Source organism: Cryptomeria japonica, chromosome 10, assembly GCF_030272615.1.
Source record: "Cryptomeria japonica chromosome 10, Sugi_1.0, whole genome shotgun sequence".
Taxonomy (NCBI): domain Eukaryota; kingdom Viridiplantae; phylum Streptophyta; class Pinopsida; order Cupressales; family Cupressaceae; genus Cryptomeria; species Cryptomeria japonica.
In genome coordinates, this window is record NC_081414.1 from 363,816,289 (window position 1) to 363,841,611 (window position 25,323).

Consider the following 25,323-nt stretch of genomic DNA (forward strand, 5'->3'; position numbering starts at 1 on the left):
TGCACTACAAATCCTTCAGGTTGTTCCAGATAGATTTCCTCCTCTATTACACCGTTTAGAAATGCAGTTTTTACATCCATTTGATGGATTTTCCATCCCTTTGATGCAACAATAGAAATCACAGCTCTGACAGAAGTGTATCGGGCAACATGAGCAAATGTCTCTTCATAATCAATTCCCTCTTTCTGAGAGAAACCTCTGGCGACAAACCTTTCTTTGTATTTTTCAATACTTCCATTTGCATCATGTTTGATTTTGAAAAGCCACTTAGAAGATACTACTTATTTGTCCTTAGGCCTAGGCACAATGTCCCAGACATCATTCTTGAGAATAGACTTATACTATTCTGTCATGGCTTCTTTCCAGGCTTGATGTTGGAAAGCTTCCTCAATAGTAGAAGGCTCTGAATTTATGATTTCACTCATTAGTGCAATATAGCTGGAGAATCTATTAGGTCTTTTACTTTCCCTGAAAGTTCCTTTTGGAGCTGCATAATTTTCAGCCTCCTTAATCATCTTCCTGGCCCATAGTGGTCTTTTCTTAGTCACAATAGTGTCCCTAGGTTCATCCATGTAGTCCTTATGTTCAATGTGATTGTTGCCTTCAATTGATTCGTGAGTCTCACTCTGAATCTCAGAGGAGTGATCTTTTTCACTGTGTTGAGAGGATTCATCATCTGTTTCATTAACATCCTTAGATCTTTTGAATGCAACATCCTCTTCAAATATTAAATCCCTGCTTAGTTCAATTTGTTTTTGACTTGGAATATAGACCCTATAGGCTTTAGAAGTTTCACGATACCCAACAAAGATTCCCTTTTTCCCAGAGGGTTCTAATTTAGATCTTTTCTCCTTAGGGATGTGAATGTAAACTGGACAACCAAAAATTCTTAAGTGACCTATGTCGGGTTTGATTCATATAAATGCTTCTTCAGGAGTTTTGTTATCAAGAAAGGAATGTGGACATCCGTTTTGGATATACACAACAACACTAGAGGCTTCGGCCCAAAATGAGGTATGAAGGTTTTGGTCATGCATCATGGCTTTGGCTGCTTCTACTATAGTTCTGTTTTTCCTTTCTACTACCCCATTTTGTTGAGGGTTGTAACAGTGAACTCCCTCTTAATCCCAACATTATTACAAATTTTTTTATAGTTTTCAGAGATGTATTCCCCCCCATTATCTGATCTAAGGGTCGTTATACTTTTACTTGATATATTTTCTACTAAAGCCTTGAATTACTTAAACCTTTTAAGGACTTCATCAGACTCTTTACACTCTAGAAAATATATCCATGTCTTCCTAGAATAATCATCTACAAAAATAACATAATACAAAAATCCTCCTAAGGAGGGTACTGACATAGGTCCACATAAATCAGAATAAACAATTTCTAATACATTTTTGGATTTACTTTCACTATTATGAAATGTGCCCTTGGTATTCTTCCCTAAGGCACACCCTTTGCAGATTCCTTCATGTTCTTGAGTCAACTTAGGTATCCCTGTCACTATTTTCTCTATAGAGGGTAAAGCACGAAAATGAAGATGCCCTAATCTTCTATGCCATAATTCACAAGTGTTAGAAGATTCATGAATAAGTGCTTTTGAGGGAGAGGTGCAAAGTTTGTACAGGCACCCATGTTGAATTCCAATGGTGTGTGCCTTCTTGATGTTTGAGTTCTTAGGCCAGGCTAAGACTTTTCCATCCATGAAGGTGATTCTGTATCCCTTGTCTTCAAGAGTTGATATGGAATCAGGTTGCATTTGATGCCCGACACAAATAGTACACCCGTTAATTGAAGGGCGATGCTTGCTTTTAGTTGAATGGTACAGGTTCCAATCCCATTCACTGGGTAGTTTGAATCATCTCCAATTGTGACTTCCTTATCAGACTTTTATATCATAGTGTCTAAGTGCTCTTTGAATCCTGTTGTATGCCGGGATGCCCCACTGTCTATTACCCAGGTGTTAAGGCTGGTTGATACTTGATTGGATAGAGGTGAGTAGAATACAAGCCTTTCAGAATCTGTGTTGACCTCACTAACTTCGGCAATCAAGGCTTGAGGCTTAGGTCTGTCAAGACACTTTACAACAATGTGACCATATTTGTCACATCTAAAGCATTGTACTTTAGATCATAGTTGAAAAACTCGGACTCGCCACGGACTCGGCAAACCAAAAATTTGGACTCGGACTCGGACTCGTGAAAGACTTGTGAAAGACTCGGCAAAAAAAAAAACCGTAGTTTTACAAAAAAACATAAAGAAATTAATGCATTTAGAGAACATAAGAGCCATAATTGAAACATTACACATGTCACATACTCATAGTTTCAAACTTTCAACTCTAAAATGTATAATACCAAGATTTCTTCAATGCTAATTATGCTTTTATATGGAGCCTAATCAGACTCAGAGGTTAAATTTTCCCTACTTCCATCAGCGCAATTTCCCCTTATATTTCGATGGGGGTTTGGGGGCAACACCCCCAAGTTGGGGTCAAGGGGCATCGCCGAAGGATCCTTAAATTTGACTAAGTCTGGAAAATTGAAGAATCCTCCAAAAACTAGATTTTGCATTATAACTCCTGGAGGTCCGAAACCACTCTCAAACATCCTGACAGTATATATGGAACTCTCAAACATCCTGACAGTATATATGGAATATAACTTAAAGTCTAGAATGTCATCCTAATCTTCAAATGCCCTGAAATTTGGCCAAGTCTAGAATGTCTTCCTGATCCTGAAATCTGACTAAGTCTGGAAAATTGAAGAATCCTCCAAAAACTAGATTTTGCATTATAACTCCTGGAGGTCCGAAACCACTCTCAAACATCCTGACAGTATATATGGAATATAACTTAAAGTATAAGAAAGACTTATACTTAAATGTTATATTCCATATATGAATCCTGACGGAGAGACCAAATTTTTTCACATGTTAAACTCAATTTTAAAGCTTGCATGACATTTTTTCTGGGTCGCGCAAGTCCATCTGAAAGACTCGCGAGTCCATGCAAAAGACTCGCGCAAGTCCTTGCAAAAGACTCGCGAGTCTTTCAGATGGACTCGCCAAGACTCGCCTCGCGAGTCCTTGGCGAGTCGACTCGTGGCTCCCATGGACTCGCGAGTCCGTGGCGAGTCCACGAGTTTTAAAACTATGCTTTAGATAGGTCCCTCTTCCTTTTGAATGACTGCTTCCTAGTTGAGTCCTTACCTCTCCTCTTCTTGGAGTTATTCCTCTTTCCTCTTTTGTGAGATTGAGAGTTTAGGTCTTGCATCTCTTCATTTTTGGAGTTAATTCCAGTCCCTCTAGTTACCAATTTGGATTCTTCTTGTATACAATCAGTTTTCAATCGATCAAATTTAGGACGTTTGGATCGGGCATTAATCCGTTGAATAAACAATTCCCAAGAAGTAGGAAGCCCGTTGAGTGCCAGAATAGTCAACTCCTTGCTATCGAATGTTTGACCAATTGTAGATAGTTGGTTTCTTAGCTCTGTTATCCTCATTAAATATGAAGTGATAGTTTCACCTTGGTTCATTTTGATGTAGAGTTGCTATTTTAGAGCAAGAACCCTGCTAGTGTTATTTATGTCAAACATATTCTGTAGTGTTGAGAACATTAGATAGGTAGTATCTAATTTTGAGATAATAGGAACCACATGATCTTTTACTCCATCCACCAATAGTTTCATAGCTTTATTATTATTTCTTGTCCATAGGAGTTTCTCATCTTCTTCATCGGGCATGGGTAAGGCCTTTTCCACAAGAGTGTTCAATTCATGTTCCTTTAATGCGAGCATCATTCTAAACTTCCATGATACAAAATTTGCAGCTCCTTCAAGTCGATCCTCAAGTCTAACTCCATTCACCATTTTGTTGAATATAGAATTCTACAACCTTTAATGGAGGTTAGTTGTTTCCCTTTTACAAATATGATCGGATCTTTTCTTCAAACTAGCTCTGATACCATGTTAAATTTTGGATCAGATTTGATATGTGAGTAGTTTTAAATTTATTTCTATGACTTGGTTCACAACTAAGCTATATGACTATGAATTCTATGTGCAGGTTGCTGCATGTATGAAGAGAACACAACTTAATTCATAAAGTATTGACTTGCACTTTCGATTTCTGTACTTATGTTTTAAAATCGAACTCTATCATGATATATATATCATGGTATAGGCATGTCAATGAATAGACATGCCTCTACGTACGTGGAGACATGTCAATGAATAGACATGCCTCCAAGTACGTGGAAACATGTCTCTTCATTAAGATGCCTCTCTGCATATCGATTCATATAACCGTTTAGCAAGATAACGATTCACATAATCGTTTGTTATTTATAAACAGCAGGTAACAATTCTCATAATCGTTGGTTATTATTATTATCAGTAGGTAACGATTCACATAATCATTTTGATATGAAGATCTGCCATAGTCAATTCAAACAGCGATTAATAATATCGAACTGTTTAATGTGGATGATTGATTTATATTGATCATTCCATTTGATCAATATAATCGATACTTATGATCATTTAGTAATTCGGTGCTCATATTCAATCTGGTATAACAATGTGATTGATATAATCGATATTACTTATCGATTCAACATGGTTAATCTCAATGATTTATCAACAGCATGATTAATGATTTAATATTTCAATCATAAGTTATGTATATATAAATATTCATATATATAATAATAATAAGAACACTTATTATTATTACATATATTAATATGTATATATACATATTTACAAATTATTAATCATGCTGATGATATAATCAGCATTACTTATACATATGATTTGATGAGATTACTCCAACTGAAGCTATAAATCATCAACAACCAATACCAACAAACAGAAACAAACTCACTCAAAACATTTATGCACGCATTTATAGGCAACTCCAGCATGGTACGACCTGGGCATAAGGGCTATATGGATTATAAAATTCATATCTCTAAATTAAACTTTGGAAACTGGCATATAGAATCGCCTAAGTCCTAGGAAAATAAAGAGAGAATACCCAGAAGGCACAAATATTTCACCCACGAACGTATGATGAAAAAACCACTTCAGCCTACAACCGACCATCAACTTGAAAACTCACAAACACCCAAAACACATCAGAAAACATCAAATGTTACTACATCAATGAACTCCATCTGTTCTTCAGTGTAAGGAACAGTCTCAATCTCAACTAGTTTCTATCTTTCAAGCAAAAAGCCAAGAACTAGCTAGGAGGCATGCATTCCTCGAAGCAATCACTCTAAATTTCGGCAGCACTTCATTGCAAATAAACATGGATAGTCTCAAATTAAGGCCAAGGCACATATTTATAACTTCCTCCTCAAATCAAACTTCTTTTCCCTCCAATGTGGGATTAAACCATAGTTACAAGCCTCGGACTTGCCTCGGACTCGACAAGCTGATTTTTGAGTCGGACTCGGACTCGACGCCGAGACTCGAAAAAATGAAAAACCCAAGAAATTCAAATATTTTTAACGATTTTAAACTTCTTTCATGCAATTTTTAATAAATAAACATTAAAGACACAATAATATCATCAAATAGAAGCACATACAAAAGTTTACATTGACCACATAAGTATAGATGCAAATTTTAGGCTTGCACTAAAGGAAATAAGCTAAACTAAATAACACATTAGAAATATAGTGTCAAATGTCTACAAAATTCATGGAATATGAAATCCATGTCATCAAAAGTTCAAAACATATATCAAGTTCAACATAAAAGCTAGAGCATAGAAGTCTAAGGCTTAGAGGAGCCAATATCAGTCAACCTCGTAACTGTCCTACGTGTGCGCCTAAGATAGGTCCTGGAATGTTCTGTAGCCATGATCTCTGCCTGTGTTTGAGGCTCAGGCTCAGGCTCAATGACATCCATATCCTCACCCACATCATCCTTGAGGTCCTCCAATGGGTCTCCTCCTTCTCTAGCCTCCTCTGCCATCACCACTGCCACTGCCTCTGCGATCACCACTAATGTCATTTTTTATTTTTAACTTATTACTTTCTGCTTGCGTGGTAGAGTCTGACCCACGGGACCTGGCGAGTCTGCCGAGTTTTACAGACTCGACGAGTCTGCCAAAACTCGGCCAGACTCGGCCGAGTCCGAGTCTAGAGGCCATGGGCCTCGGCAAGGGCAACTCGCCTCTGGACTCTGTGAGTCTTGTCAAGACTCGCAGAGTCTTGTGACACTGGATTAAACAATGACATTTCAATTTCCTTAATTTGCATTTCAATTCATTTTTCCCAAAATCGCCCATCACATGGTGGCAAATACACTTTATAAAAAAATACATCAATAAAGTGTATTATGGCGTCCAAAGAATTAAGTGAATTATTTGATTAACTTATCTTATTTTCCTCCTAAGGCATCAATCTTGCCTTAACAATAATTCACTTATAAAATATTTTCCTCAACCAAGAATCGCCAAACATATAATTAAGGAAATGACTTTAGATATCAATATAACTTAAGAAATCCCCCTTAAATAAATCATCCAACCTTTGCCTTAAGTTATTATTTAATTTAAAACACCATTTTTCAGCAAATACTTAACTTGCCAAAACAAGCTCCAAAAATGCTGGAAGACAAATTGCTCAAACTAACCTACCGTAAATAGCCATTTGAACCGACCAACTAAACCCCTGCTAAAAATAGTACTGCTAAAAATAATACTTACTAAAAATAACATACTGCTTAAAATAGCAATTGTTTCCAAAGTGATTTTTACCACATTCTGAGCAGCCATCGCAACTTACTAAAAATAGTAAGTCCAAAAAAGTCTTTAGATTCATTTGCATGTTACACCATCACGAAGCTCTCTGAAAACCCATAAAAACCTAGAGAAATAAACTGCCCTCGCCTCCACTTACTAAAAATAGTAAGTCTGCCAAACTCCACTGCTTGCTATGTATGTACCATCATTGCAAATTTTTCTAAAAACTGAGAAGGAATCCAAAACCAAAACTAACAAAATCCAACATGCAAGCCACCAAAAATGCCGAAACATCTTCCTAGAAGTAGGAAACCCTAATTTCTGTCTCTGACTTACCAACAATTCCCAAAACAAATTAGAGCGGAAAAGGGGACATTACAAAGCTTGCTACCCTTCTAGAGGAGGTTCCTGATTGCTTACTAGATGAATGGGCCAATCCTTTTTAGTTTGATCCATTAGGTGAGGCTGAAGAGAGTGGGCTTGGTACCTATTGTATTCATGAGGAGGATACTCCTAATCGTAACTTCATCGAGACACAAGAGGATTTGAAGGGTTTCTGTATTATGTTTTTTGATGGATCAAGAAACGGGAATGGTGCAGGGGCTGGTGTGATGCTTGTTTCTCCTGAGTAGGAGAAATATCCCTTCTGTTTTAGGCTTCATTTTGGCTGCACCAATAACGTGGCTAAGTATGAATCCCTGGTCCAAGGTCTCCAACTTGCACAAAAAAGAAAGATCAAATCTTTGCAAGTATTTGGGGACAACGAGTTGGTTGTTAATCATATCAAAGCTCAGAATATAACAAAGAACAACCTACTCAAATTATACAAACACAGTGTTTGGCATTTGATTGAAGGATTTGAGGCCTTCTACATCCAGAGCATTCTTAGGAGTCAAAACAAGCATGCTGATAGACTTGCAACAATTGGTGTTCAGTTTGACATACCAACACATGTCGCAAGCGATAAATAACAACACTTCAGGCTTGTTGTGAGGCCTACTATCCCAAACAATCAAGCAAATTGGTAAGTATTCAAAAGTGATCAGCAGATTGCCAATTTCTTGCAAAATGAAGTAGAATCTTCTGCTAAAAATCAGTCTATGCTCTAGATAAATATGGATCAGATCATGCAGCTCATCTCCAACAAGTTGCCCAAAGGTCTAGTTACCTTGGAATGCATCTTCAGCTCGGATGATCAACTAAAGAAGAAGATGAACCAGGCTGCAAAGAAGGGTGATTATAAGCCAATTGCTATTGCCTAGGGTAGGTAATTAAATTTGGGAAAGGTATGTTCCTCAACTAAACAAGAAGCCTTTGTTAAGCTTTGTCAAAGATATGATGACATAGTTGCTTGGACCTATGAAGATTTGAAGGGTTTTGACCCTAGCTTAGCCCAACATACTATAGAGCTAAACCCAGATGCAAAACTAGTTAGACAAAAGGAAAGGCCAATAAACTGCAAAATTGAGCTGCTAATGAGGAAGGAGCTAACCAAACTCAAAGAAGCCAATATCATCTTCCCTATCAAGCACTCCTCTTGGGTGGCTAACATTGTCCCTCTAAGGAAGAAGAATGGGGAAATCAGACCATGTGTAGACTTTAGGGACCTCAATAGAGCCTCCCTTAAGGATCATTATCCCCTTCCCTCCATGGAGCGAATTCTACAAAAAGTCAGTGGCTCAGAACGATTTTCATTGTTGTATGGGTATTCAAGCTACAATCAGATTTTGGTCCAAGAGTTAGACCAACACAAGATTGCATTTACTACTAAGTGGGGTACCTATGCTTATTGTAAGATGCCTTTTGGGCTAACCAATGCAAGTGCCACATTTCAAAGAGCAATGGACATGGCTTTTAGGGGTGTATTAGCAAAGTTTGTGCTTATATACCTCGATGATATAATTGTTTATTCGAAGCATGCAACTGATCATTTTGGTCATCCTGAGTAGGTGTTCATGAAATGTAGGGAATGTGGTGTGTCCTTGAATCCAAGCAAATGTGTGTTTGCTACTGATCAAGGAAGATTGTTAGGACACATTGTATTTGAGGATGGCTTAGCCTTTGATTTAGAGTGAGTGGAGGCTATTCTTTCTCTTCCACTCCCCAGTCACAAAAAGGGATTACGAAGTTTCCTTGGTAGGATCAATTTTTTTAGGAGGTTCATTCCCAACCTTGCCACCATGGTAAAACCCCTCACCTCCATGCTGAAGAAAATTTGGCTTTCAGTTGGACCAAGGAAGGGAGGGCCAGTTTTGAAGAAATTAAACAAGCAATTGGTCAGGGCCCTACTCTTGTCAATCCTAACTATGGAAGGGATTTATCCTCTATACCTTTGGAGGAGAATCCAACATCTCAGTTGTCCTAACACAGTTGAACAATGATAATTTGGAGTAACCTATTGCCTTCTTCAGTGAGGGGTTAAAGGACTATGAGTTTAGGTATAGCTATGTAGAGAAGCAGGTCTTCACTATTGTAAGAACCTAGAAAAATTTTAGACACATGTTGTCTAACAACAAGATCCAACTCTTAGTTCCACATGCAAGTGTCAAGGATTTCCTTCTAAGAAAGGACATCAGTGAGAAGAGGGCTAGGTGGATAACCAAGGTCATAGAATACAACATCAACATAAAGATCACCAAATTTGTAAGAGGCAAGGGCCTATGTGAACAACTTGTCTCATCTTTTGAGACTCCTTCAGAGGTCATCCTCGTGTTATAAGAGAGTCAACCAACTAGCAATAACACTCAGTTCAGTTGGGTAAGTGACATGACTGCCTTCTTAATGGAAGGTAGATACCCCCAAGGTCTAGGTAGGACCAAAAGAAGACACTTCAGGTTGCAATCCATCCCCTACGTCTTAGTGAATGGCAACCTTTTCCGAAGAGACTCTAGTGGAGGTTGTTAAGATGTATTGAGCAAAATCATGTCAATAGTTTATTGGAAGAATTTCATGATGGCTCGTCAGGGGGCCACTTCTTTGCAAGGACTACAACTATCTAAATAATGAGGGCTGGTTATTACTGTACAACCCTATTCAATGACTCACATAGATGGGTGAAGAATTGCAAGAAATGTGCTTTCTTCTCTAGAAAGCAAAGGCTAGCTGCCCTACCTCTCCACCCTATTCAAGCAGATCAGCCATTCGCACAATGGGGTTTAGAATTCATTGGCATGATAAGTCCACCCTCTAGTGCTGACCACAAGTGGATCTTGGCCGCAACAGACTACTTCACTAGGTGGACAAAGGCAGTTGCATTGAAGGATGCCACTGAGGCCTTAGTGTTGGAATTCCTTGATGGAATTGTGACAAGATTTGGTGTCCCCTCCACCATCATATCAGATAATGCCAAGGCATTTGTTGGAACCCAAATCAGTTCTTGGGGCAGTTAAGTATGGTATATACTTAAAGACATCATCAAATTATTACTCTTAGGGTAATGGCTTAGTTGAATCTTCTAACAAAAACCTCATCAGGGTAATCAAAAGGACAATTGAAGGCAACCAAAGGTTTTGGCATACTAAGTTGAGGATAGCCTTATGGGCTAACAAGATCACACCCAAGAGGGCGATTGGTAACTATCCTTTCATGCTGGTATATGGGAAAGAAGCAAGACTCCCCATCTTCCCCGGAGTTACCCTCTCTTGAACTAGCACATCAACTAGAATTGATAGAGAATGATGCCATGACAGTAAGACTAGCCGATCTAATGGAGTTGGAGGAGGTTAGAGGTTAGGCTATGCATATGCTTGAGTCTCATCAAGAATAGGTGAAAAAAAGTTTTGACAAAAAAGCTACTAATAGGGTTTTCAAAGAGAAGGATCTAGTTCTCAAGTGTGACGCAGACAGAGCCAAATTCGGGTGACACTCCAAGTAAGAATGCTATTTGGAGTGGTTTTTATGTCATCACCAGTGGCAAGGAGGCCAATCCATTCCATCTCTCCAAGCTTGATGGTGAAATTCTTCAAATCCCAGTGAATGGGATTCACCTCAAGCCTTGCTTCTAAAGAGGGTCTTGATTACAATGTAAATATTAGATTAGAGGTTGTTTTACTTTCATAAGTGCTTTTGCAGCTGTTGCATTCTCCTTAAGCGAATGTATGATCTAGTTTCTAGTTTCGCTCCAAGTGTTGGCACACATGTTTTGGGTCCTTCCAATGACTCAATGCCCAATGGATGCTCAAGGCTTCCGGATTCCATGCTTAGAAGGCAAGCATCACATAGAGGTCGCCAAAATATTGGTTTTTATGACATCCTTGGTCCATCAGTAAGAACCGATCAGAGATATGTTCCATGGACCAGCGCTGCCCCAATTGATCAAGGACAAAGCCAATGGAAGCATGAAGTGTTAAGTGTTGTCTGTCGGGAGGCAAAGTTCCAAGACTTTTCCTCATCACCTTGGAATCCCAAAACCCCCAAGTTACAAGCATTTTCCTCATGACCTTGGAATCCCGGAACCCCAAGTTCCAAGCCTTTTCCTCATGACCCTCCTTTTCCTCTCCCATTGCGACAGGACCTGACGTCCGACTTTTGACGACTTGAAACACTTCCAGATGACGTGATCAACACTCAAGGCTCTTAATGTTCCACCAACCCCTGCGACTTGTCTACTATTCATGGAGCTACAAGGGTGCATTTAATGTTTTTTGCAGAGTTGCCATCAAGTGGAGTTCAGAGCCATGCTTATTTATGGTTAGTTGATGGCCTTCATGTTAGGCCTACATGCCCTAACTTTGCAATGTCAGACAATCCACCTTCTAGAAGTACTTTTCTTCTTGGGATTGCCTTGTCAAGGTATGGCCAGATTGCTTGCATGTATGCCATGTCAGGTTTGTGCACTCTCCTGCCTTCCCTAACTGACATTTCTATGCACACACAAGGTTCAAGGTTTTCTCTTCTTGACCATTGGTGTCTCTTATACGACCAGTTTTCTATATATAGGTTGTTAAGCCTCATTGTAATGGGTTCTCTCCCTGCTGACTTGTAGCTATTCTTTTCTCTTTCACTTCTCTTAAAGACTTGTATATTTCTTGCATTTCTACAACTGTAAGTTTGTCCATTGGCCTTAGAATGAATTGAAATTATCATTCTTGCCTCCCTTCAACTTTTGCATGTTGTGTACGTTTTGTGGCTTTTCTCTCATGTATATGTTGTGTTAACTTGTTTCGGAGTGTGACTTGTGGGAAACTTGCTCCCTTCTTGACATTCAACAAATTCTAACCTCCATACATGTGTTTGGTATCATTCATTCAACTGAAGTTTGTGCATCTCTTGGGTATTTCGATTGATTCTTTGTGTCACTTCTGGGTGGGGAGAGAAATATCTCTTATCTTGGTGCATCACCTCCTTTCATTTTTTGCATTTCCTTCTCCCCTTTTCCTCTGCAAGCTGTTAGGATAGGTTTAGAAGTAGAATTTGGAGTGCTGAGTTGGTTAAACACCTTCACTTGGACTGAGAAGGAAACCGACCTTCTCCAGAGATTCAACCCCCTTGTGCAAGGTCCCACACTTTGGGGTTGGTTCCACGTTTCACAAGGTTGCTGAGTTGATAGCTTAGCAACGGTGCAAACTTTTGTTACAATAGGCTCTAGATTTAAGGGTCTAACATATATCATCAAGGGTTTGCCTCTTCAACCTCTACTCTATTCAAAGCCCTAGAAAGTAGAAGAAAAAAAAGAAGAAAAGATGCCAATGTCCATGTCTGACCAAGGTAGGTCAATGGAACTCAAGAGAATTGTTTACAATAGAAATTTCTAGGAAGATAAACCTAGAAGGGCCCTACAAAGGGGAAGAAAAAAAAAGAAATACAAAACAACAATACATTGGATTTGAGTCATTAGGTTAGGTTGGTGAATTTTCCATGGGGCTTCAAGGTTTTTAGTTCGTTAGAGAATTCCTTCAAGGTTGCAATAATGAAAATGCTTCAAAATCATGGAGACCATTCATATGCTAATTTGCTATTTTCAGTGACGGCTAATTTTGAAAGTCGTTATTAATGGTGTTCTATTTCTAGGAAAAGGTGCAAACCTATATTTTGTATTATTTTATTATTTGTTTAGATTAGATTTGGTTCAAAGATTATTTTTTTACAATGTTTCAACAACCTTTAAGCATTTTCTTTAAAACTTTATTCTGGAGATTGAATAAGATTGTTTTAAAGTCCTAGAAATTGGGGATTTGTAACCTATAAATAAGTGCCTTGAACAAAAAAAAAATTGTGATAATGATTAAAGCTATGGTTTAGTTATTGAAATTGCTGTTCAAGCTAGTTCCCGTATGCTTGTATTTCCTTAGATTAAGTTGGAACTAACTTTGTCAAGCTTTGTATTGAATATCTTTTTTTATTAAATGATAGCTTTCTATACAATTAGAAATTGAATTCCTAGAATTGTGCATTTGTTCCTTGTTCAAATTGTTGCTCCTTTGGATCTTGTTTGCAGTGAATTATTGGTCTTTTTTAAGCCAGTAGGAAGAAGTTGTGTTATTTGTGCCTTTCAATTAAGTTTCCCTCCTTCAATGTCTGAAAAACTTGTTTGCAAGGCATGGCTGTTAATAGCCTTGTGCTTGTATCCACCACAAAAAACATAGGCAAATAGTTGTTTCTTTTATGCAAACCTCCTTGGGTAATATTGTAAAGTGTGCACATCTGTATATCTTTTCTAGATCTTTTTGTCTAGGATGAGTTTAGCTTATGTTTAGATCAGTTTAGATCTTAGGGAGCTTCCTCTCTGACATTGAAGAGAGATTTTATGTCATGCTATATTTTGTTTTGTATTGTTTTTCACAAGACAAATCTAAATGCTAAGAAATGTCACATATTGTTCTAATTTTAGAAGCCTCCAAATTTACCTTTATGCATAAATAATAAAATTTCTGTACAATAGGCACAGTGATAATGCTTTTATCTTGGTTGTTTTTGTTGAATTATTTTTTGAGCTCATTGCAATATGTTGTTTTAGGTGATAGAGAATCATCTTTTTAGACACCTGCCAGATACATGTCTCTTTTGTTTATTCATGTTTTCCAACTCTAGTTGAACCATTTGATGAACATACTAGATAAAATTTGAAACTTGGCTGTTTTCTTGTTTCTGATGAACAGGTTGTATCAATCATTTTTGTTAGTGTTTTATAGCTGCAGGAGGTATTCCTAGAAGCAAGTCGGCCTATTGCAAATTATTATTTTATATTTATAAGGGCCGACCCAAGATGAAAAGTCACCTTGGTTCTTGAATGAGGCTGACTCTTGTGAAGAGTCACCTTACTTGAGAAAAGGCACCTTACTTTGTATATATAGAAGGTGATGATCATTTCATTTTGATCAATCAATTTAATATAAGAGATATATTCTTGGCTGGGTTTTTCTCCCTCGAGAAGGAGGGTTTTCCAGGATATGTGGTGTGTTCTATTTTGTTCATGTGTTGTATTTCTGTGTTTCTGTGTATTGCAAATCTGATCATAAAAAACCAACAATTTTAAGTCATTTCCACAATTATGGACATAAATAAATGTTTATGTAAAATCGGATGTTCTGTATTGTCATTTGACTGTATAAACAAAATAGGGAATGGATTTGATAGACAACATTTGTTTTTATTTCAAAAAATGAAATTCCTAGTGAAGAGCAAGTTTCTTTTTTATTTGATTGGCCTTATTAAACTGTTAGCAGTTTGTTTTTGGAAAAATTGGTGCATTGATTTAAAATGTAAATGTTGGACCAATATCATAGTCTAATCAAACAATTACTTTCTCCTGAACAAGGCCTTGGCTGCTACTCAAAGACCTGGAGAGAGGGGAAAAAATTGGTTTCAAGGTACTGCAGACGCTGTACGTCAATTTCATTGGCTTTTTGAGGTACTCACATAACTGATGGTTATCACTTGTTCTTTTCTATGTTGTTAAAATTGAGTGGGTTTTCAACATATGATCAAATATATAGATAAATTTGGAGCATTAGTTACCCTTTAAAGTTCTTTTTGTCTCCCTGGTGCTTCAATGTGTTGTTCTGGCTCAGAAAACCCATTTTTACATTGGTAAATGCAAGAGAAACAGAATCAAGTCACTGTGGCAGTCTGTTTCAAAGGACAAAACAGAATTTATTCACAGCATGTGTTAAAAGGTCAAGAGAGGCTATAATCTAATTTAATTTATTTATTTCTGATTCTCCACTTTTTGTAAAGTTGGATATACAGCTATTTCATAAACTGTCTAAATTGCTTCTTAGCTATTGATGATAGCTTCATCAAAGTGTGTACTGTGAGTTTGAAATATAATACATAACCAAGGTAGCAAAACAGAAGCAGGAATAGGTTTTAAATGAAAACATTTCCAAGATTACTGTTCTCAGTTTTAAAATGCTTGGCTTTCAGGCTATTATTGAATTTACAGATACTCAATTTCCATTGAAAGAAGCCAAAGAGATGGGCAAGGTTCATATACAAATTAACAGAGAATGTGAATGGAAAGGAAAAGTGGTCTCTTCCTTGTGCTAACAGTGATCTGCAAACCCTTTGCACTTGCTTCCAAGCCCTTCATTTTATTTATCGCAGCAGAAGCCCCTTATATCCTCACATTTCCAAATTGCAACAGCTTTTTTCTCTCTTTTCAAGCTACTTCCTTTTCTTCTAGAATTATGTTATCACTCTCTCTTCCTATGCTATTCTTCTTTCCCTCTTTTAAATTGAATCCCATTTAAACTGAATGCTTGTGTGAACACCATTTCAACAAACTTTTCAACATGCCAGGGACTATGACTAGGGGCAGCAATATGGAAAAAAATGATTTTCTTTTGTGATAGTGTGATAGAAGTTACTTTGGTCTTAGCATCCATCTTCCTAGGAAGCATCTACATGAGTCAAATATTACTTGGTTTTCACTCTAAACCATAGGTACTCTGATAATGTAAAATTTCAAGGAAGAAAATATTACACTTTGAATTTACTCTCAAAAGAAAACTTATTGTATTAAATGCATGACACCAGAAACTAAGGAGCAACATAGAAATTTCAAGGAATTTGCTCCTTTCTCTTTGGAAAGATAAATCCAAATAAACAAGATCATTAAGTATAGAAACTTGAATTGCCATTTCAGATGGAATATGTAATTGGAGTGTCATGCAATGTAATACAAATTTTGTGGAGGAAAATGAAGGACCATCCGATAATATTCCATGATATTACGATATGTGGAAAGCTATATATCATATTAGAATACACCTATGTCTCATATATGGTCAAAAGAAGTATGTTATAAGTTACAACCCATTTTTCAGAATCCCAAGGAAAATACTAGAGAACAAGAATGTAAGAACAGATGTGTAATGCAATCAAGTTCAATACACAAGTTACATAGGAGGATCTTGAGGAATCTGGATTAGATGCACCTGTGAATCCAAGAACATGGAAAACAATTTTATTTTATTTCTATTTAATTGTTTTCTAGGAACTTTGAGCTTACTGGAAAAATTAACTGTTTGTTATATGATTACTTGTATTGTAGGATGCAAGAAGTAAGGAAATTGAGGATGTCCTGATCCTATCTGGAGATCACTTGTACCGTATGGATTACATGGACTTCGTTCAGGTTTCCTGATTTTAATATCTTAGCTTCTAAATATGTACCCTTCAGATGGCTATTCATGTAAAATTTATCAGATTTCTCTTGAAATTTTTAAAATCTGTTAAACTTCATTGTTTGAATCAAATTATTTACTTTTGAATACTAAAATGTTCTATTTCCATCTGCAGAATCATAGAAGTAGTGGTGCAGATATTAGCATTTCATGCGTCCCTATGGATGATAGGTATAATTCAATTCTATAACATGTGTCATGTCCACTTGTCAAATTGTTTCAGACTAAAGCTTTCTGTCATGATTGTGCCCTTGTTGCTTGTCTATTTCAAGTGATGTTTGTTGTTTCTAAGGGATGAATAAGAAGTTATTTGTTATATGTTAAGAAGAAGATTAGAAGACTCACATTTGTTAACAAGTAAATGTGCACCTTTTAGTGTGGCACAAAATGGAACAAATGGGGAAGTTCCTTGTAAACAAAAATAAAACCTAAAACCTTGATTTGGACAATATATACTTGCTTATTTTCAATTTTTACATTTTTGGGGGATTTTTCATGTACATGTTGAATAAAACTAAAGGCGCGCCTTTTTGGATTCACCTAGAGAAAAAGGATAAGGTACTCTTCATTTGAAGGAAAAGGATCTTTATACTTTTGATTGAAAGAAAACCAACAGAATCTAGAGTCAAGTGGCTATGAAAACCACAATTTTTGGTTGGTTAGTGAATCGGATGGGTCATAATACAACAAATCTGCAAATCCTTCCCCAAAAGAGTTGCCAAATCTAAGAAGGGAAAGTAAAATAATATATCTAATAGAACTGTTGGCAAAATATTGGATGTAGACAATTGAGATTCCCACAACAAACTTCTGAGTCCCTAGCAAAGTCACCAATTTGTTGGTTGGTGAATCGGATGGGTCAAAATACAACAAATCTGCAAATCCTTCCCTAAAAGAGTCATCAAATCTCTTGGTTCTCCAACTTTTATTCCATTAACTCCTGATGATTTACCTAATTCTCATGCTCAGAGTTGCTGAAAGTTAGGCCACCGAACAAAAAACACTTTCAATTGTGCTTTTTTGAATCGCCTTTTAAAACAATAGAATCCAGATTCAAGTCTCTATGAGGAGAAGTTGTCTTCAAATTGAACAAATAGCACTAGGTATGCAAATTGGGCATTCTCTGTCATTAGAGCATGTTGCAATTCAAATTTGTAGAAAAACCTTGAGATTTTGTTGTGAATGCACTTATGCAGGCAATAATTCCAACATATGGCCTGAAATGATCCATTGTGTTTTTCAACCTACAGTTTTGGAACATTGTTAGCACTAGTCAGTTGTAATGTCCCCTTCTATGCTTTTCCCAACTTTGTCATATAGTTATACTTATGATTTATAGATTGACTTGAACATGCTTCAATTTGTATGAATATGAGATACTTTATCAACAAGTTATGGTAAGTTTTGATTATAAGATTCCAAGAAGAATTGGTTATTGATTCAACTATTATATATAAGAATACTGATATTAATATAAATATATATTTATAAAATTCCCTATGCTATGTTCACAAGAATGTGTCTTTGATCCTTTAATCTTAAGATCACAATGCCTGAACTGTTTTCCTTATATCATACGATGGGAGGATGAAAGGTTATGTTTGAATCAATTCATTGTGTCTGATCTCAATCCTTGTGCTCGTGTGAGAAGGTGGACGCTGTCTCTGCTTACTTAATATTTGAATCTCGTGCGTCTATAGCCTTGCAAGAGGGTAGATGCACCACCTTCACCTGGCTTCCTTAGCAATATTCTATGAATCAAATAAAAATAATCAAAATCTGATGCCTTAGAAGATCATATAGTCATCTATTAATAGCACTTCAGGTAGTCATGATGTGAGGAGTTGTATCTCCTCAATTGTGTCTCACCGACTTAACTAGTACTACTTCTAATCGGGTCAGATCTCTTTGTTAATGATCAATATTGTTAATTTAACTAATCACTGCTTTGATTGATTTGATTTACCCTTTCATAAGACGGTAAGACCTTTAATTTCTTGGGCAGCGATAATCTAGAGGTAATCTCTTGTTTGAAGGGAATTCAATCTGAATTACTCCTTTGACAATGATTACTTGTCCAATGACTCGGTTTGTCCCTTATAGATAGCGATGGCATGTTTTTCGAATGATATCAGTGATATTCTATTTGTTGTTGTTAATTCTAAACAAACTGTTGCATTTTTACTCTAAGTAAATTCGATGTCATAAACATATGAGTTGTTATTTCATTCTCAATATGGTTGTTGGCATATGAGTCACTGTTGTTCTTTCAGTGAAGTTGACAATATAAAGATTAATGCCATAAAAGAAACTCGCCCCTGATGAAATTCATCTTTCTGATTAATGCCATCTATTGTTGTATGTCTTCTAACTTCGTTGCATCTTGGATTACACATCGCTGCATAAAAATTCTTATCAATTGCATATATGCTCTTTGACAAAATGGAATTGGCCCATATTATTTCTTTACTTGCCTAACATTGTGTTTGATAAGAATCAGCCAGGGCTCCCTATGAAGCTGACTCAATGATCGATGGCCTGGATTAATCTTCTTTGAATGTTATTGCTTTCTACCCGTGTGATTTCCTTGACATAGATGCCATTTGTCATTAACGACAATTTCCCAACAAACTTGCTCATATGCTTGCCAATAATCTTACTTGGTCTTGTATGCTATCAACTTCATTTATAAAGATAATAGAAGGAGCTTTCTCCAGCAGAACTTGTTTGCTGCATATTGAAATTACTTTATTCGAGGTAATTCTAATTATTGTTTTGCTATTGACTATCGTGGAGGTGTCCAAAGCCCGCCTTGCTTGGACCCAAAAGGTTTCTTTTGTTTGATTGGTTTCAAAGATTAGATGGGGATACTACAATCTCCCTTCCTTGAAATTGCTTCTCCACAAACAACCTTAGACTGTTTCTCTTCTGCTCAAAGGCTTGGTAGTCGATGCACCTTCAAAGGGTACCATCCTTTTTCCTTACAAATATCACGATTGATGCCAATGGTCTAGGGCTTCTATATACTATGTCAAAGATCCCTTAGAAAAATTCCTTGATATCATCCTTAAACTTTTTGATGTGCTTGCATCATGATATGATGATAGAAATTGCACCTTCTTGTAATTTGGTGGTGCCTTCATATAGATTATCCAAGATTAGTTGTAGACTATGTCACCGCGTTTGAATTCAAGTTAGAGTTCGACAACTATAAAGTTTAGATAAAATTTGGCAAGGGAAAAAAATTCGACATTAATTTGCCTTATATAAATTATTATTAGTTTTAAATATATGTAAAATTTTTATTTAATATAAATAAAAATAAATTATTATAATTTTTAAATATATAAAATATGTTTATTTAATATTAATTAATAAATCTAAATCTATTTAATATTAATAAGTAAATTTAAAATAACATAAATTTAATATGAAATCTTTGATCTATTTAATATCTAGCTTACGGGTTCGCCTCCCCCCCTCCCTGGTTCGGGTCCGGTACAGTTCGGGCCCCTGGTTCGGGTCTGGTCCGGCCTTGGTTCGACCAGGGTTCGAATTTCCCAGAGGGGGTTCGACCTGGTTCGAACCCGGGTAGACCAAGATCGAACCAGGTCGAACCCGGGCAGACCCAGGTTGAACCTGGACGGCTGGGCGGCCCAAAACGCACTTTTTTATGCAAAATTTTAGCTTTTTTTGAAATCCGCCATGTAAAAAGTGAAACTTATACCCTAAAAGTGACTTCTAAAACTTTATATTCACTCATTTCACCTCATTTGTGTTGCAAACAAAAGTTTTATGAGAGCAAGTTGAAGAAAGGGTGAACAAAATTTGGCTTCCAAGATCAAATAGGAGGAGTTGAAGACTGATTTTTGAAGCTTCAACAAGTGCTGCAGCATCATTTTCATTCATTTGCAAGCTCCCATTGCCTACAAGAGGTAGATTTTTTAACATTTTTTTCCAACTATTTTTGTTTCCCAAATTTTCAAACATGAAACATTAATTTTTTTTTCTTTAATTGGTTTTTTTTCTTTGAATATATTTATGTTATTTCTTTCCATAGGAACTAGAATGGCATCTACCTCTTCCTCTGTTGGCAATGAACAAACAATTACAAAACAAAGAAATGATCCAAATTCTCCCTTATGGAAGTATGTTGACATTTTAAACCCACTTCCAAGAGGTGGGGGATTCCGTTGGAGATGCCAAGGATGTGGTATTGAACATAATATTTCATATTATCAGGTAGTAGGCCATTTGTGTGGAATAAAAGGAAGAGGCATCAAAAAATGCCCTAGAAAAGATGGTAACCCTATACCAAATGAGACAGTGATGAAATATTTTAAGGAGCATGAGGAGGCAGAAGAGAGAGAAGCCTGTAGATTGACTCAAACCTCTGCAAAGAAAACAAGGGGAATGCAAGGCCCATCTCATCTCGATGTTGTAGTACAAGACCACCCCTTCTTTTCCACAAATGAACCTGAAAATGAACCACCCTTGACACGCAAAAGAACAAAGGGGCCTTTAGAAACCGCATTTCAAAATGAGAGTAGAGACATTGTTGACCGAGATATAGAAAGGTGCATTTGTGCAAATGGGTTGGCTTTCAATGTAGTTCGCTCCCCATATTGGAAGCAAATGATAAAAAGTGTTAATGAAGCTCCAAGAGGGTACAAGGGCCCTGGTTATGAGAAGGTACGTGGAACATTATTGGACAAAGAGGTGAAGAGGGTTGAAGATGCATTGAAACCCATAAGGGATTCATGGGCAGAGAGAGATGTAATAATTGTTTCAGATGGGTGGAAAGATGCTAAAAATCGTCCCTTGATCAATGTCATAGCGGTGTCCCCTAAAGGGGCAATGTTTTTGAAAGCTGTGGATTGTGAGGGCCAAGTAAAAGATGGCCAATTTATTGCAGAAATTCTCATCTCCGCCATTGAGTTAGTGGGACCCCGCAATGTTGTCCAAGTCATAACGGACAATGCAAGAAATTGTAGAGCTGCTGGTTTGTTGGTTGAGGAACGCTATGATCACATCTTTTGGACACCTTGTGCGGTCCATTCACTCAATCTTATGGTACAAAGGATTGGGACTAAAATAAAATGGACCAGAGATGTGTATGCAGAGGCTGAGGACATCCAGATGTTCATCACAAACCACCACATGTCTCAAGGGATTTTTAGATCCTTTTCAAATTTGGAGCTAATGAAGGTAAGTGAAATAGTAATTTAATTTTACATTTTCTGATTTTTTTAATTTCAATGTTCATAATATCATTGTGTATTCTTCTTTAAGTTCTGGCTTTATTTTTTAATTATTTTGGCATTAATTTGTGTTATAGGTTGCTGAGACCTGTTTTGCATCAAACACAATCGTCTTAAGACGACTTGTGAAAGTTAGAGTGGCACTATGCAATATGGTGATCAACAACAATTGGATTGTATGGAAGCAAAGTAGCAGTGAGAGGGTAGAAAAAATTAGGGAGAGAATATTGAATGAGAAATGGTGTGATCTTGTTACATATCTCCTAAGTATCACTGAGCCCATTATGAGTATGATTCGCTATACCGACATGGATAGGCCTTGCATTGGTGAGATTTATGATGGCATTGACTCAATGCTTGAAAAAATAAAGTTCACTATTAATGCAAAAGAGAATGACCCCGAGGAGCAATTCTTCAAAGAAGTGAAAGCAATTATTGTAGAAAGGTGGAATAAGATGATCACTCCTTTGCATCTTCTTGCCTATGCATTGACACCAAAGTACTATAGCAATCAGTTTCTTGATAAACCAGGAAGGATTCCACCATGGAGAGATCTAGAAGTATCTGATGGGTACAAGGCAACATTTCTTAGACTATATCCTGATGATGATTTGCGAGATATTTTTACAAATGAGTTCATAGAATTCGCAAATGGGAATGGTCTAAGTGTTGAGGCACTTCGTCATAGATCCAAGAAGGATGCTCATAGCTAGTGGTACTTCCATGGTGCATGCTTCCAACACCTACAACCCCTTGCTGTAAAAGTTTTATCACAAGTAAGTTTAATTAATAAAAATTATCACAAGTTTATTTATAGTTTAATTTGTCTTCATAGGTTGCTAGTAATTTTTAATTTTAATTTTATTAATGTATAACTTGAATTGTTTACTTTGTCTTCATAGGTTGCTAGTTCATCTGCTTTAGAAAGAAATTGGAGCACATACTCTTTCATCCACTCAGTAAAGCGCAATAGGTTGCTATCAAAAAGAGCGGAGAATTTAGTATACGTGCATTCCAACCTACGTCTTCTTTCACACAAACAACATGACTACACACAAGGGGAAACGAAGATGTGGGATATAGAGCTAGAGCATACTGATTTGGATGCTCCCGCTTCTCAGCTTCTTGCATTGACACTTGATGACTTGGAGGGCGAGCAAACTTATAGTGCAAGTGCAAGTGGTGTTGGCTCATCTAATGTCAATGTCAATGATGAGGAGGATGAGGAGGAGGATGATGATGAATTAGCTGATCCATTTGATGATTAAACTTTATATTGTTGAAAGTTGAAACAATGATACTTGAATATTTTGTCATTTTGATATTAAACTTGATGTATATGATGCTATTATGGTATGATCATGATGCTATGATTACAAGTTTATGTTTGTTATGTTGTTTATATGATGCTATGTGACATGCTAATCTTAATTCATGCTTACAGGCTGCACAAATATTAAAATATATATATATATATATATATAAAATTTACATGTTTTTGTACTAACGAACCCAAACGAACCCAAACCCCTTTTCAAAATTTTGCCGTACTGGCATACCGGTTCTTCGAACCCGAACCGGCAAGCTTGTTTAATATTAATAAGTAAAATAACATAAATTTGATATGAAATCTTAAGGACAAAACAAAAAGCCTAAAAAAGAAAAACTAATTTGATATGTTTTGATGGATAGGAGCTCCGATGGCGGCACTACGGGGGAAACAACGAGGATCGGTTAAGAGCTTACACCCACAAAGCACGAACAAAGATCTTCAATGGTAGGCAGCGGCACGAACAAACAAAAATAGCAAAAAATCTTCAAAATGGGTCAAAACCTTAGCGAATATACCCTAAAATTTTGCTAACCTTCAGCTGTACGAATTTTAGACGAATTTTTATGAATTTTATTAGTTTTTCATAGGTTCGTCGAATTTCAAACTGAAGCCGAAAATTTGGTGAACACGGTGACTAAGGTTGTAGATATCAATGATAATATTTGGTCTTGTTGCTCAAGACCTTGGCGGGAACAAGGCATGGTTTATCCCCATTACCATCTCTATGTCTACATGAGCCCTCTATTCTCTTGGCATGGTGTTTCCCGAAGGGTTACAAACGGGCCGACACCAACAAGTTTATAACTAACTAGTTAATAAAAAAGGCCCAAAAGATATTATTAAGTATGGGGCCGTATAATAATTTATTTAAATTGAACTATTTAATTATATCGGGGACATTACAGTCCTCCCGACCCAAGAATTACTTGCCCTCAAGCAATTGCAGGCTCGAATGTCCAAGATCTGTTCGCTCTCTCATGTGGTATCTTCAATCGGTAGGTCCTTCCATCGGACTAGGTAATCCTTGATGATGCATGACCTCGGCTTTTTCTCTTTGATGTCGATGATCTCAGCGAGCTCCAAAATAAGTTTTCCTTTATCATCAATGGGTGGGAGTTCCTTAGAAATCATGACATGTTGACTAACAGCCTTTTTAAGGCATGAGACATGAAAAACGTTGTGAATCCAGCTTCCCTCGGGAAGTTTCAACTCGTAGGCAACTTCATCCACCCTCCGAACCACTTTGTAAGGTCCATAGAACCGTGGCTTCAACTTCTCGACACCACTTCTCTTTAAGGAAGATTGTTTGTATGGTTGCAACCGGAGGTAGACCAAATCTCCTACCTCAAAACTCCGCTCTACCCTGTGTCGATCAGCATACATCTTCTTCTGATTCTGAGCCCTCTCCAGATTGTCCTTGAGAGACCTCAGGATATTCAAGTTCTCCTGCAGCCAGTCTTTGGCCGTCAGTGCATGATTGTCACCTAATGCCAGATCAACAAATGACGAAGGCTCATATCCATAGTGTTCCTTGAATGGTGACATACCTATTGACATGTGATAGGTAGTGTTGTAACAATGCTCTCCTAAATGAAGCCAGCGGACCCATGCTTTCTGCTGTGCTGAAACGTAGTTCCTGAGATAGCCTTGCAACCACTTATTCACAATTTTTGTTTGACCATCCATCTGTGGGTGGTAGCTGGTACTCGACAACAACTTCGTTTGTGCCAAGCGAAACAGTTCCATCTAGAAAGTCTTGAGGAAACGACTATCCCTGTCACCGAATATGTTCCATAGAAGGCCAAGCAAGCGGAACACCTCTCGAAAAAACAACTCAGCCACCTGAGTTGCCCGACATCCCTTGGGAATGGCAAAGAAATGTGCATATTTGGTCAAATGATCCACCACGACATAAATGCAATCCTTCCCTTGCACTTTGGGAAGTCTCGTAATGAAGTCCATCGAGATGCTTTCCCATTTCTAATCGGGTATTGGCGAAGGTTGAAGTAGCCCCGCCGGTAAGGTGTTCTCGGATTTGTTCTGTTGGCAAGTGGAACATTCCCGCACGTACTGCAGTACATCATCCTTGAGGCCCTTCCATGTGAACTTTTCCCGAATTCGCCTATATGTCTTGAGGTACCCAGGGTGTCCTACAAGGGGCGAGTCATGAACTTCCTTCAAAATCTTCTCCTTCATCTTTGATTTGGGTACCAAGTAGATTTGATCCTTGTAGTAAATGACATCGTTCACCACCTTGTACCTATCATCTTGTATTTGGCCATCCATCAATTAGCATGCAAATGAATTCTTGGAGTATTCAATCAGCAAGTATGCCTTCC

The 25,323-nt window shown here is 37.3% G+C and overlaps 1 protein-coding gene across 6 annotated transcripts in view; it reads left to right on the forward strand.

The window, feature by feature from the left end:
• Nucleotides 1-25,323, forward strand: part of LOC131079980 (glucose-1-phosphate adenylyltransferase large subunit 3, chloroplastic/amyloplastic) — a 225,750-nt gene that overhangs the window by 102,700 nt on the left and 97,727 nt on the right. For all 6 annotated transcript variants that reach the window (XM_058018035.2, XM_058018036.2, XM_058018031.2 and 3 more), the window contains exons 5-7: nucleotides 14,521-14,613; nucleotides 16,258-16,341; nucleotides 16,506-16,561. In XM_058018035.2, coding sequence (XP_057874018.2) covers nucleotides 14,521-14,613; nucleotides 16,258-16,341; nucleotides 16,506-16,561 — 233 coding nt within the window. The remainder of the gene's footprint in view (nucleotides 1-14,520; nucleotides 14,614-16,257; nucleotides 16,342-16,505; nucleotides 16,562-25,323) is intronic.